This window comes from Phalaenopsis equestris, unplaced genomic scaffold (genome assembly GCF_001263595.1).
Source record: "Phalaenopsis equestris unplaced genomic scaffold, ASM126359v1 Scaffold000761, whole genome shotgun sequence".
NCBI classification, from domain to species: Eukaryota; Viridiplantae; Streptophyta; class Magnoliopsida; order Asparagales; family Orchidaceae; genus Phalaenopsis; species Phalaenopsis equestris.
This window is the reverse complement of record NW_018165201.1, coordinates 4,625,122-4,640,094: the sequence shown is the minus strand read 5'-3', so window position 1 is coordinate 4,640,094 and position 14,973 is coordinate 4,625,122. Positions and strand designations below refer to the sequence as shown.

General features: G+C 37.2%; 2 protein-coding genes across 4 annotated transcripts; both read right to left on the bottom strand.

The window, feature by feature from the left end:
* Positions 1–2,958: 2,958 nt before the first annotated feature.
* Positions 2,959–5,495, bottom strand: LOC110030804 (5'-adenylylsulfate reductase 3, chloroplastic-like). Of its 2 annotated transcripts, none has more exons than XM_020733731.1 (5): positions 5,339–5,495; positions 4,977–5,262; positions 4,059–4,407; positions 3,797–3,934; positions 2,959–3,713 (listed from the first exon to the last, which is right to left on the bottom strand). In XM_020733731.1, exons 1-5 carry the CDS (start codon positions 5,391–5,393, stop codon positions 3,171–3,173), a joined length of 1,371 nt encoding a protein of 456 aa, XP_020589390.1. In that variant the 5' UTR covers positions 5,394–5,495; the 3' UTR covers positions 2,959–3,170. The 2 variants fall into 2 exon arrangements, with proteins under 2 accessions (XP_020589390.1, XP_020589391.1); XM_020733732.1 differs by having other exon boundaries at positions 4,977–5,259; positions 5,339–5,490.
* A 129-nt stretch (positions 5,496–5,624) lies between these two features.
* Positions 5,625–14,839, bottom strand: LOC110030803 (glucan endo-1,3-beta-glucosidase 1-like). Of its 2 annotated transcripts, XM_020733730.1 has the most exons (5): positions 14,612–14,839; positions 13,242–14,537; positions 10,126–10,153; positions 9,128–9,324; positions 5,625–5,681 (listed from the first exon to the last, which is right to left on the bottom strand). In XM_020733730.1, exons 1-4 carry the CDS (start codon positions 14,667–14,669, stop codon positions 9,144–9,146), a joined length of 1,563 nt encoding a protein of 520 aa, XP_020589389.1. In that variant the 5' UTR covers positions 14,670–14,839; the 3' UTR covers positions 5,625–5,681; positions 9,128–9,143. The 2 variants fall into 2 exon arrangements, with proteins under 2 accessions (XP_020589389.1, XP_020589388.1); XM_020733729.1 differs by lacking the exon at positions 5,625–5,681 and having other exon boundaries at positions 8,935–9,324.
* Positions 14,840–14,973: the final 134 nt, after the last annotated feature.

Below are 14,973 nucleotides of genomic sequence, written 5' to 3'. Positions count from 1 at the left end.
ATCTCAATTTTCATGACATTTTTACTCTGTTTCGTTGGTTCTGAAGTGCTCTTCTAAGCCCTTCAGGACGACATGACCGGTTGAATAACCCTATTCAATCGGTATTGTGGGTTGGCTGAGCATGATTGACTTTGATTTTATCTCTAGCTTGAAGAAATTTTCTTTTTTCTTTTTTGAGCATTTGCATAGAAATGTACTATAGAAAATCCTTTGTAACTTTATAGGTATGAAATAAAGTGAAGTTGTCGGTCTGTTCTCACCTTTGCTTTTTGCATTTTATCTCTACAATGTATTTTTTTTCTCATGATATATGCTCGGTTTGTGATGATTGATGAGCCAACTTTTCTAGGAATGCTTTTGGTCATTTTTGTTGAGTTACCGTCTGATTCGGGTCTTGCACTTTCTATGTCTCGTTAACTTAGAAGGTCGTCTCCATGCACGAGCCACACTTTTTGTCAGACGTACTAAGTGGATCTTGTCGCATTCATCGCAGGGATAACCATCAAGACTTGCTGTTAAGAGTGTTCATACACTACCCGTTGCAGAACTTGTCGCTCACGGTTAATGAATAGCCGTCAGAGCTTGACCATTTCCAATTTAAGAGACATGTGTTTTTACGATGTGTGAACATTGAGGGCTGAATCATGTTAATTTTGTTGATGAGAAAATATTTCATCGTTGTTGGACATTTAAGCAAATTGAACCGATCAAACATTTTATTGTCGCTATTAGTTTTGTTTGTTTGAATGAACTAATGCTAATGAGTCAGCCTGAATTATCTGAGTGTTAATTGGATTCAAAATTAACTTTTACAAGAACTGTCCAAGTTTTCGAGTGTAGGTCGTACTTGGGATTGTGCACATAATTAGAAAAAATTAACATTTTCATGAACTTAAAAATAGAATACAATATTTGGAATGATAGCACGTTCTTATTGTTGAGTTGGACGCCAGTCATGTATCGATTCAGATTCCCTCGATGGTAGGCTCTATGGATTGCTGGATCATCCAAGTATCTCTGCGAGTCTTTGTGGCGAGCTTGTGTTGAGTGGAAAATATCATGCCTCAGTTCCCACCTTTCTTCATGTGCGGTTCTGTTAGGTGGATGGTGGTTGCCTCACTTGGCTAGTTCTGACATCTTAGCTAGTGTCTTCGTTCGTTACAAGCCTATCATGTATCGAAACAATCATTCCTTTAGCCCTTGAGCCAAGACGACATGTGATTATGCAAATTTTAGGTCCTGCACTTCCAACAACACCTTCTCGAAACATGTGATGAACAGGCAGAAGCTATAGCCTTATTCCTATTGGATCTGCAGGAAGGCCTGCAAACTTTTTCAGGGCTTTCAAGCACCGTCAAATTACACCAAAAATATTCATTTGAAGTCAACGAACATGAGATCACTCAGTGGTAAGGTGTTGGACCACAAGAGGGCTGCCCCTTACAGTGGCGAAGAGAAGACGACACTTCAGTGCATCATTGATCCTTAGCAGACATAACATCGACTCGAATGAGGTTATGTGGTCGACCATATCAGTTGTGTCTTTATATGACTCTATTGTCCAGATCTTAAACCTCTCTAGTGGCTTGGTTTCAGAGATTTGCCGAGAGAGCACATTCTCTAGCTGTTGGAGTGTCTCGGTGAGCTCGAGTTAATGTCTATCGATTGGCGTCGACCCAACACTATCGAAGTATTGATGTTGGTCGATCAGCGTTGGCCCTTCCTCTTGCAGGTACTTATCTATTCCCAGAGCCAACACGTGTCAGATGGCATCTGACACATGATCCTTCGACTCATGGATATGTTGGTTCACAAACTCTTAGGTCCACTCCATCTTGTCGATGTCTTTGTGGGTTTCTTCCCTGTAGACTGCTTCTCTTATTGGCTGTGACATAATCCACGCTCACCACATTATTTAGGATGTTGAATCAGGAATTTTTCTTGGATCACACACAATAAAGAAAGCATCAAACGAGAGAGGAGGGAGGGAGGGAGGGAAGGAGGGAGAGAGAGAGAGGTATAAAGTAACTTGCCCTCTAGGGCTAATGGGGTCTTCCTGGTTTGAAAATCTTTTTATTTTATCCATTCCTTTTTTTTCTACATGAAATGATCTCTCTATTTATATAGAATTGAGTACTGTCTAGTAATATTAGATTTTTTACCAAACTTTAATGAGGGCAATAAGGGATATTCTTGTATTTTGCAAGTGTGATGCATCCAATCAGCTTTACAGGCCTTGTGCGTTTGAATGTATCAGAATGGTTCGTAAGCCTTGGTCCAACAAAATGTATCAGTGCCGCTTTGTAGTTCTTAATTCGTGTGAATGCATTCGATCAATTTTGTGAGTCGTGGTTTATTTGAATGTATCTGATCAGATTTGTGAGCCCCCGGGCCTTCAGTTTGAAGACCTTTCTTTATCGTTCTCATCTTTTCTAAACTGTCAGATCTTTTTAGGATTAGCGTGACCATATTTTTTATATTGCTTGAGTTGACTGCAACTTTAATAAAATATTATAAAATTATGATAGAATAAACTTCTTAAAAAATTTTGGTGAGAATTATAAATAAATATTTTTTTATAAAAAAATAAGACATCAACTTTAATACGGTCACAACATTTCAGATTGAAAAAAACTTCCCTAACACAAAAATTTTTAGAAAATAGTTCAAAAAAAGGACTGCGATAACCATCTAAAAGCAAGCCCATTCAACTTCACCAAATCAAATGATTCTTAGATTTCAAGCAAGATTCTCTTCTTAATTCACTTCTAAGTTTCAAGTAAGAATTGTTTGTCACACTAATCACAGAAACAACAGTTCAAAAGCACAGATTCTCTTCTTAAAGAATTGTATAGAATAATAAAAGTTTTCCTTCAAAAAAAAAAAAAAACAAACAAACAAACTTTTTTCATAGTATCAAGTCCACTGGAAAGTTCATAGCACTGAAAAATCCATACATTGCTGCAATTGCCTTTTAATTCATGTTCAGAACAAAAAAGGATGATCGCCTGATCATTCCCTAAATACAAAAATTATGATTATTTTGATCAATAGCTAAACCCACCCATAAGTCTCTCCAGTTAAGAAGAGAACTGAAGTCAAAGGGGAACTCACCACAACACAGAAAAACATCACCTTTGAACCTATACTATAAACTATACACCCTAATCTCACCTGAGAGCATTGATGAAACTGAGCAGAGAATCGACGTCCCGCCGCTCCGATGGATACTTAATCGGCCTTGAGGTGTGTTTGGGGAAGAAGAGAATGGTGGGGAAGCTCCCTAGCTGAAGCTCCTCCTTGGCGAAAGGCTTTTGATCCCCATCGGCGCGGAATTTCCCCACCTTGACTCCGGTACCATGGAGTTTCTCAGCGAGTTCAACATATGAGGATTCCATGGCCTGGCAGAACTGGCACCAGGGGGCGTAGAGAACAACCAGCCATGGCTCCTTCCTGTTCTCCAGCTTCAGCAGATTCTCAATTCCAGTCCTTGTGAGGCCAACAATGGCTCTGGTGTTGAAAATATCTGCACTATGGCTCACACCATTGACAGCCACAGTTCCCTTTCCATTGCCAACATCATGAGTGATGTTGGCTTTGTGAAGGCCACATTCCTTCGCCTTCGCGTCCTCCCACCACCATCTTCCTTCTCTTTCGTGCTGGCCAGGCAAAACGGGTCTAGTGCAGGGCTCACAGCCGATGGATACATAGCCCTGTAATTGTGTAGGAGGAAGAAGATGAGTATGGTGCCATTAATAATTTAGTTGCTTCAGAGAGTTTCTTGGTTTTCAAATACCTGAGAATGGAGGGGGTTTACAGGAACATCCATGGTTCTAAGGAAGTTCCAGATATCTTTGCCTTCCACATTCGCAACTGGGTTCCACTTTATTAAGCTGCCTGCACCTCCATCCAAGCCTTCAAAAGAAAGATCAACCTGAAAACCACCATTAAACACCATTCATAAACTCAAGTTAACATCTTTATTAGAACCACCATAAAAAGTTAACAGCTTTTATATAAATCTGAACATATATCAGTCATGGAAGAACAAGAAGAACCTGAACAACAGGTATATTAGCTCTGGTGCCAGGTGATTGATCTTTTCTCTGCCCAGTAATCCATGCTCTGAAACCTTTAAGAGCTCTCCTCAAAGGTCTCACCTTTCTCACCCTGCAACACTCCTGGTGCCCATCCTCGTAGAAAGAGAACAATCCTTTGCTCCTCACGAGAGCCTGAACTTCAATGGCGTCGGGGAACATGTATTCTATGCGAATGCCGTAGTGTTTCTCGACGGCATCGAAGAACTGGTACGTCTCCGGATTCAGCCGACCGGTGTCGAGGCTGAAAACCCGAAAGGGCCGGCCGGTGAGACGAGCATATTCTATCAAAGCCACATCCTCTGCACCACTGCAGAATAAGAAAGAAATGGGAGCTTTACATTGAGAACCAAGCAGTGCTTCTGAATTCAATTCATAACTTCATAAAACAGAAGTGAATGATGATTTTGATGATTACGCAGAATATATAAGATGGTGGAATCTAGGATTTTTCGCTTTAATAAAACTTAAATCGAATGATTGAGCAGCATAGCTCATAAAAATTGCAGTTTTAATCAATGTTTTTGATATATTTTTTTTAATTAAAAGTGGGTGGCAATATTTTTTTTAATTAATGCGTGTAAATATGGAAGTTTTGTGTGAGATACGTAAATGCTAAAAAAAAAACAGAAATTGATAGGAGCATCATAACTAATGACCTCCCCGGTCTTCCTCTAGTAAAAATCCGTCAACCAGAAACTATGTGAGATTAAAACAATAATAAAGACAGTAAATTTCTAATTTACTGAATAAAATAGAATTTAAAAAATCCTCAGATTCGAGAATCCAAGACCATATTCAACCAAGCCCAAATTTCCCAATTCACACCAAGACTAAACATTCAAACTTCGAGCACAAAAATAGAAATCGGAAACAAACCTAAAGGCAATCGCGATATCATTCCCAAACATCTGGAGAGCTCTGTCCATGATAGCTAGCGGCGAAGCATGCTCCATCTCCTTCGCAAGCTCCTCATAGTTAACCTCTCCGATCACCTTCTCCACCACCGCCGGCGCATCAGTCACAGTTGCTGCCACAGATTCCCTCTTTCTCGGAGGTCCCGCCGCAAGCACCGGCGGCGCAGCCCACCTTCTCCGGCCAATCCTCGCATCTGCAGGCGCCGCAACTATCTCAAACAGCTTCACAGTCCCAATCTGCCGCCCTGCTCAAAATCACAAATTACTCAGAGATTACAGCAATCGTGGAGAATAAAAGAAGCAATTTTTACGAAATCAGCATACCTCTGCGCTCGCTGTGGACGATAGTTGGTGAAGAGATTGCAGAAGCGGAGGCCATTGAAGACGAATTCGGGTTCAAAAGCGAGCTCCTCCGGTTTTGATTTAAGAGATTCTCTGCTTTAAAAATGCGATCTTTCTTTTCTGAGAGTTTTCGGAGATCAATCGAGAGGGATAAATAAGAGGAGGAGAAAGGGGGATCGTTTCGCGAATAGATGTATGTAGACGGGATTGTGTCCGAAAAGAGGTTTCTGACGTGGTATGTTTTGATTGGATTGAGAAAACAAGCTGGCGCCGCTTGCCTCGCTCCAGGGGGAGATGAGTGCGTCAGGGATCTCGCACTCTTAAGCTGGGGGAGGTCCTATAACTGTTAGTTTACATTTCTACCCCTTTAAAAATCATGTTTTTACATCTAAAAAATTATTCTCGCAGGGAATTTGAACTTTGCTTCTTTAATTGGAATAATTTATGCGGTCAAATTTATCATTCTTGACTGCCGAAAAATCAAATTATTATTGATTAATTCTTTAAAGTTATTTCATTATATCTTGAAAAGGCTTTGGATATACGCAGCATTTATGTTAATAAATGTGATTTCTACGTTGGAAGAGGAAGACGATCAAATCGTGAAGGAAATGGGAAGAAATGAACTCTTCGTCAATGTTATATACCTTGCAATTATGCTTCCAATCAATACCCTATAATTATCATTAAAGAAAAAAAAAACATTATTTGTACATATAAATAATTGAGAAATTCAATTATTTAACAATTATGGAATTAATCAATCAACAATTATTACTTTGGAGCAATTGCTTACATGGCCAAATTCAAATTTTTACAGGAGGGCAATTGACATTTTGACCCTCCTGAAATAGCACCTTCTGAATATTATTTTGTTATTCGTTACCCTAACCTCTAGACGTAAAGGGAGCTGCTTTCCCCTTCTAAGACGAGGGGGCCTTTTCAGTCATTTGGTGTCAGCCCTTCGCCTTAGGTGTGTTGATCTATTTCCTGAATTAGTGTGTCTTGGTTGACATCCAATATATGATACAAACTATAGTATCTGTCGGGTCACAAATTTTCTGGTGCCCCCATGTTGTAACTGTCTATGTTATGAGTTTCTTCTTTTTAGACTACACTTTTTTTAATTTGCGACATGATCTACGCTCACCACACATTTCAAAAACATTAAATCATGCTTTGTTAAGTGAATCACTCCTAATGAATTTAGTGTAAGGAGAGATGGAGAGAGAGACATAATGAACAATATTGTGTAATGTTTTATTCATAAAATGATTCCCTTATTTATAGATGAGAGAGTACAATGATAATATTACATTTTAATATTTGCTTTAAATGGGTATGTATTGGGATATTTTAATATTTTACATGTGTAAGTCTGTCTTCCGAGTACTTTCTGACTTGGCCGCCTGATCTTAGTCAGCTTCGGGTTGGTAAGATTAGCTCGGTCGACAACGCTTGGTCAGTATTGGACAGTCGGTTGATACAATCTATCGATTCTTAGTCCGCGATGTGAAATTTCTGGGGCGTCCCTCAAATGGTTATATATACAGTGAAGCCGGATATTCCCATGGATCGACTCTACTGTAGAATATGCTTATTGTATTCCATCGATTTTCGTGAATTGGATGTTCGTTCATCTAGCATCTTGCTGAATGACTCAAGCTTAAGTTATCCATTTTTTTTTTTTTTTGGTCCGCCTCGTGGCTCTATCGATTTTGGCCTTACTGGCTTGGCTCGTACAGTTTAAACTCGGTTGGAGAAGTGAGGCTCATGATCTTTAGGCGGCAAGATAGCCTTCGCCTCTTTCCTTCTGAACCCTTAAATCTCTCTAAGATCCATGCAGATAAATTTTTTATGTATAGTATTAAAAACAAAACTTCAATTTTTACACTATATATACATGAAAAGATATAATTCATTTTTTTGAAGCTAAAATAGTGATATTTTTTAATGTAATATGGAAGTTTTGGGTGATATAAATGTAAAAAAATTAAAATTTTGGTGTTAGATACACGATATGTATGTAAATGCCCCTTCTTTTAATTGAGTTTCAGATGAGTGAAGTATATGATTAATATATTAAAATTGATATTTCACTAATCTTAAAGCCAAATCAATGGCCATGAAATTAATCAAGATTAAATAAAAGAAAAATATCTTTTGTGGCTATTTTGGATCAAAGGGTGGCGGGTCAGTATGAATTATTATGCAATTGGTCATGACGATTATGTTAATTGCAAATTATTTATTATGAGATTAATTACGTCGAAGATCCCAATTTGATGATATATATATATATTGAAAGTTTCAAGCTTTAATGTTAATTATGCTCCAAAATTGATGATAAAATTTATGTGAGTAGACCCTAGCTCTAAATATACAGCCCATTTAATCTTCAAGACAACCCTACTAATCTAAATTTTTGCACAAAAATATATCAACTTATAATCTATTTCAACCATGTTAATTAAAAAAATGCATTGACAATCAAATTTATTAATATCTTAATTTGTTTCAGGCTTACAACAACAACAACAAAACATTTATCCCATTAAGTGAGGTCGGCTACATGAAGCATTTTTTCTCTATTGGGTCCTAATTTGTGTCATATTTTCATCTAATTCTAATAAATTAAGATATTTTTTTCATACAGTATGCCCAAGTTTTTTCTGGTCCACCTTTGTCTTTCTTAATAAAAGTCGAATCTAAAACATCTACTCTCTTAATTGGATCATCAGATGGTCGACATTTAATGTGACAAAACCATCCAATACGACTCTCTAATTTTGTCTGTCACTGGAGCTACACTAACCCTATCACGGATAAATTCATTCCGCATTTTGTCTCTAAATGTAAAGCCACTCATCCGCCTAATCATTCTCATCTCAGCAACACTTAACTTAGTATTATGCTTCTCTTTTAAAGGCCAACATTCAACGTCATAAAGCATGCAGGTCTCACCACCATTTTATAAAATTTTCCTTTCAGTTTTAGTAGTTTTCTATCACACAATAGACCTGAAACATTCCTTTACTTCAACCAACCAACTTAAATTCTACTAATAACATCACCATCTATATCACCATCACATTGAGCAATAGGCTCGAGAAATCTAACTCGTTCACACCTTTTAATAATTTAATCACCCAAAGTTATACTTTTGCCACTAAAGCTACTACTACTAAAATTACATTCCATGTATTCAGTTTTAGTTCTACTCAATATCAAATTATTATTTTTAGCTTCTCTTATATATATATATATAATCATTTAAAAGTCAACATAAAATAATAATAATATATTTTTTTTCATTCATGAATTTTCTTTTAAAATATAATGGAATTTATATATTTTATAATTTCCATGCTATCACCTTTCCATAAAAGATTGAAAGCTGAATTATCTTTTTGAACCACTTTAGAATAATTAATGCTTTTTCCTACATGTATTATAAAGGTTCATTCCCCCTTAAATTTCATCCTTCAAGAATATCAAAAGTAAAAAAAGATATGTTTATAGCACTAAGGTGTTATGAATGCATATATCAAACTTTAGGTGGCAAACATGTAATTCCATAACAATTGTGTGGCAAGCATGTAAATTTCCCTATAACATATAAATCAAAACAACAAAAACGAATAGATTACCAAAAACAGAGGCTGAAAATTTTATTCAGAAGGAATGAAAATGAAAAGGATAAGCTCTACAAGCTTCCCTCGGTTCAAACAAAATTGAGAATAGAACAAATAAAACTACAAGTACTTGTACCTTTCAGGTGCTATACTTAGACTTCTGGCAAAAAGTTGAAATAAATCATCAGCAACACAATTATTGTTCTTCGAACAATAGAGAAGTTGAAGCTCCCTTCCCTCATTCCTCTTCTGAATCTCCAACAGCAGATTTCCTCTGCACTGCTGCTCTCTGTTGTGTTGCTTCCTGTCTTGGTGATGCTACTAACATGCACACTGTAATTAATATATTTTAAATGAATTAATAGTTAACCCCCTTGAACTATTTAACATTGCGTCTTTTACATACATACCACACAAATGTTGTGCATTTACAGATCCCACATCTAAATTTTCAGGTTACATGCATAGCACTTAAATCTTTAATAACACATGCAAAATAGCACTATTACGAATTTTTAAAAGTGTAATACACCTTTTCATGCATAAAATTGAAACACAAGTGTGTTGTGTAAATATGAAAGTTAAGATGTGAGACATGTAAATACATCAGAATTGTGTGCTATGTATGTAAATGACATGCAAAGCACACAATTCTTAGGTATTTACGTATCTCACATTTAAATTTTCATGTTTACAAGCATAGCACTCAAATCATTAATAACACATAAAAAATAGCACTATTATCACTTTTTAAAACAGAAATATATCTTCCAATGCATAGATTTAAAACACCAAAGTGTTCTGTGTAAATATGAAAGTTAAGATGTGAGATATGTAAATACATAAGAATTGTTTGCTAAGTATTGAAATTTCCCTTAAACATTAACATTTTTTAAGTGAGTTGGCTCAGAAGCTGAGGAATGTGGTCAAAGCTAGCTCAAACTTGACTCGTTAGCTCATGAAGCTTAGCTCGTGAGCTATTTATAAGCCAGTTCATGAAATAGGCTCGACTCCAAAATACACTATTAATACCTCTACTTGTAGCAATAATCTTGGTAACAAAAAAAAAAAAAAAATGCAAGTGATTATCATAATGTTTAAAGAAAATCAGATGGCAATGAAATAATTCCACACCTTCCAGGAAAGATGCAGTCGCCATGACCTGAACCAAAAATCCCAGTATTTCGTTAGACATCACATTAATGAAACTAGATACACAAATCACGTTTGCAAACTTTAATGATTTAAACTAAGGAACATTTACAAGAATACCCCTCAATTCTTATGTATCTAGATATCTAACGGATAAACTTCATCTTTTACATGCATGCCACCTTATCTATGCACGAAAAGGTGTATTTCATTTTTTTTTTTAAGTTAAAATAATAAATTTGAGAGCTATAAATGTAAAAAAAGCAAAGTTTAAGAGTTAGATATGTAAATGCATAACAATTGGGTGTTACTTATTCGAATGCCCGCTTAAACATAACAACAAAAAAGGTGATGCTTTTTATATTAACAAGAAGGAGCTGCTCATTCAATGTTTGGTATAAAGTTATCTTCCAAACCGATAAATAATCACAATTTTATTGATATAAACTAATTAAGAAATAGCCATTCAAAAAAATATCGGTGAGTCACGAGAGATCATATAATACTTATCCAATGATTTCAAAACTTATCCCATAAATGTGAACTGAGCATACATGTCTGCATATAATATTTCCACAAAAAAAAAATAAAAGGCATTCACAGAGTTTGCGAAATTAAAGGGCATTTCATACAGAGCACACAATACTTACGCACTTTCATATCTCAAACCTAAACTTTCATATTCACACATATAGAACTCAAATCTTTAATATCACGTTAAATATAGCACTATTATCACTTTTTAAAAGTGAAATATACCTTTGATGCATAAGTTTAAAGCACCAAAGTGCTTTGTAAATATGAAAGTTCAGGAGTAAGATATGCAAATATATAAGACTTATGAGCTATGCATGTACATTTTCCTCAATTTAATGTCTTTCTTATGGAGTGTGGAATAGACAGATCCATAAGGTCGCAGTGATCCAAAATTTCAAGATAGAGGTGCTAATATGTAAAAAAAATACAGAAAGAATAATAAAACTAAAATGTGTTTCATCTATAAATACATAACAAATTTCAGTTAATTTGTAAATCATTATCAAATCAATGCACGTGTTGTATTATTAACGTTAACATATAATAACGTTAATAGAGAAGCATTTGAGCATCTTAAAATGGATACTTCATTTTTTAAGACTATTAATGGCCCATGCAAGTTCATTACCATAACTGCTAGGAGAAGGAAAAAGAGACGGAAGAGTTTCATACATACCACTCAGTTACTATTTATTTACATATCTAATACCTATACTTCAATTTTTACATAAATACCACCTTACCCATACATAGAAAGTTGTATTTTAATTTTTGAAAGTTAAAATCGTAGTATTCTTTATGTGATATGAAAGATTTGGGTGGTATAAATGTACATAAGCAAAGTTTAGGTGTTAGAATGTAAATACATAGGAATTGATTCCCCAAAAGAGATAGAATTGGTTCTGATCGGAATCCATAATTGGGAGAAAGAAACTTATGTGTAGAAAATATCTGATATGCCCAGTGGTTTTTAGTGGAGATAAAGTGGAGAGCAGTAGAGATATGAGATGATCAATGAATTGGGGAATGGTTTAGGAAAACCATTTCTGAGTATTTAATATTTAAATTTAAATCAAAATTATATAATTATTGAGAATTATAGAGATTTTTTGGGGGTGTAGTTTTGACCCTTTAGTATTCTACAAGCAGTCCTAAATAACATGCAAAAAGCTTTCAAGCAAGAAACCATATTGAATCATCACAAAAAGAAAAAAAAGTAGTTTTTACATACATACCACCAAATTTTCATGCATAGGCAAGTTGCCATATATGTAAAAATTGAAGTTTACGTGTTTTGACATGTATATGCATAAGTATTCAAAGATGTGCATGTAAATCTTTCCAAAGAAAAAATAACCTTCATGCAATTCACAAAGGTTAATGACAGAATTTGCCAACTACTTTTTCCATTCAGGTGTAATTGGTCATGTTTAGTTCAGTGTTTGAGGAAAGTCGTGTCTAGGATTCGTGTTCTACTGTTCTAATAGTTGCATTGGTTGCGTAAAAAATCGAACATCGCAGCAGAACAATTTCACTCCAAACATTTCATTATCGGCTCGAAATGACACCATAGGGACAAGCATGGTAAAGAAAAGGAGCAGCAGAAGAGTCAATACTAATAGTTTATAAATAAAAATTAACTCATTAAGTTTAAAATTAAATTACATTCAATTGGAAGGTTCAGAAAAAAATGTAGCAATCCCCCACCATCCCTCTCTTGAAGGAAGGGAGGGCTATAAAAGAACAATTCCTCATTGTGTGTATTGCCCAAATGTTGAATTAAATTCACCAGGAGTAAAAAAGAAAAGTTTTTCATGCAAACAAAAGCAGCAATTATAAAACATCACGACAATATTCCTTTGTATTTACATATTTAACTTCTAAACTTTGCTTTTTTTTTAGCATTTATACCACTTAAAGATTTCATACCACATTCAAAATACCATTATTTTAACTTTTAAAAAGTAAAATACACCTTTTCATGCCTAGGTGAGGTGGTACACATGTAAAAATTGAAGTTTAGGTGGTAGATATATAAATGTATTGGAATTATCTTCCTAAGAAAATAATATTTGACCGTAAAAGAAAGACTCAATTAAGCTCATGTCAGAAGAAATATTTTATCATACAATAACATAGCAAACAAAAGAATCACATGGTTAAAAATGATATTGTTCCTATGGACTTTCAAAATTTCTAGGTGCGATGTCTTAAAAGTTTAAGTCTTGGATGATTTAACAGATTGTTGATATCCAACCAGAGGAGATGCTTCATTGCAAATCAACAAAGATTTAAGCTTAATCTTAGCAAACAATTTGTTGGGCCACATAAATCATGCTACATTTTAAAATCCCAACTTCCTCCTATATCAAGTTCAATCATACTACAAAAATCATAAGAGTAATGCTAATGCTCATGCTAATGACAGCAATATTTCACATAAAAAAGATCATTCGGATCCTAACCATATTAATCACACCTTTCGATACCAAAAGAAAAAATAAAAAGAGAACTTCATGAGCAATTCACAAGCACCAAGCACTATAGGTCAGAGAACTCACTTGGATCCGTCGTAGTCACCATGGCAGCCCCCTGGAAGTAACAAGAGCCCATGATCTTCCCTTCACTTTGATAATAACTATCAAAAGCATAGGAAGCATGTTGCCTCACATTATTCGGATCATAACATCCCTCCCCCGGCTGAATCTCCGAGCAATTCGCCCTCCCCGGCCCGCACGCCCAATCCAACGCCGCCTGCAACGCCTTCGTATCCGTCCCCTCCGCTGCCACACAGAATGTCCTGTTCGTAGAATCATTAGCCAAAAACCCCCCACTCCCCACCACATTCAGCAGATACACAGGCGTCCCATTGCCGTAGAAAAGCCCCCAATGCTTCTCCGACTCCAGCCCTACTCTCTCATCTTCATTGAACAGCTCGTAGATGTAGACTGATGCCGTCTGTTCCGGCACCAGAGGTGTTCCAGCACGGTCGACAACCACATGCTTGATCAAATTGGAGTTGTAGGTGTCGGCATTGTCTTTGGTCGCGAAAGGCTCGGTTTTTGAATCGCCGGCTGAAGGCCAGCCAGTTTCAGTAACAAGAATAGGAATGTGCGAGAAGTTTAGACTGCGAAGAGCGAAGCGAGCGGCGTCGAGCATGGCGTCAAAAAGGTTGGTGTAGTGGAGGAGGGTGTTGGGGTCGATTTCTTCTTTGGAAGGCGGGAGTGGTTTGAACAGGGCTGAGTCAAGAGGAATAACGCCGCGGGAGCGCATGAAGGAGTAGTAAGGGTAAAGGTTGAGCATGAAAGGGGAGTTGGTGGAGGACAGGAGGGTGAGGAGAGGGAGAAGGAAATTGGGGGTTAGGGTTTGGTTGAAGAAAGCTTGGGAAGGGGGAAATGGGTTGAGGATGATGGAGAAAGGTAGGGGAGTGGAGATCGGGATGTGGGATTGGAGACCGGAGAGAGCATAACATATGGATCGAAGGGCGGGGAGGAGGATAGAGGTGGAAATGGAAGCGGAGAAGTCGTCGCCGACAGCGATGGCGGAGATGGAGGTGATGAAGGGGAGGATGAAGCGAGAGACCCATGAAGAGGCGGAGGAAGGGGATGAAGCGAAGGCGAGGAGGAGGGAATTGGGAATGGTGATGAGGATGCGAACACCGGTGGAGTTTAGGGCGGCGAGGAGGGGAAGTGAAGGGTTTGCTAGGCGGACGTGGGTGATGCGCTGGGAGAGAAGAAAGCGGGCGAGGTCGGCAGGAGGTAGGAGAGCAGATACTTCGTCGCCAATCACCACGCCAACAAAAGGGGGTTCGCCACCACCACCGGCGCTAGTACCATTATTGTCGCCGGAGTTCGCCGCTGCGGAGAGGGAGAGTGAAGAGTGAGAGGAGCAAGAAGAGAGTGGAGGAAGAAGAAGGAGGAGTTTAGCTTACCGGGAGTGAGAAGAGGGAAGAAAAGGATGAAGAGGAGAATGGAGAGAGTGGAGGCCATGGAGAGGAGCTCTGAAACCGTGAGGTTGGTGAGTTGGTTGGTGGTGGCATTCTTTTACGCCTATCAGATGTTTGTTGAAATGGGTGTGAGATTTGGCTGGGAGACTTGTGAGAGAGAGAGAGGCAGCGCGAAATAAAATAATAGAGGTTGCAGAGGAACGGGACAAATGAGTGGGGAGAGCTCAAGTGTTCCGATCTATAAATCAATAATCATTTATTTGATCTTTACTAATATAAGATTTACATATATGCCCTTCAATTCTTCTGTATTTACATATCTAACCCCAGACCTCAATTTATATATA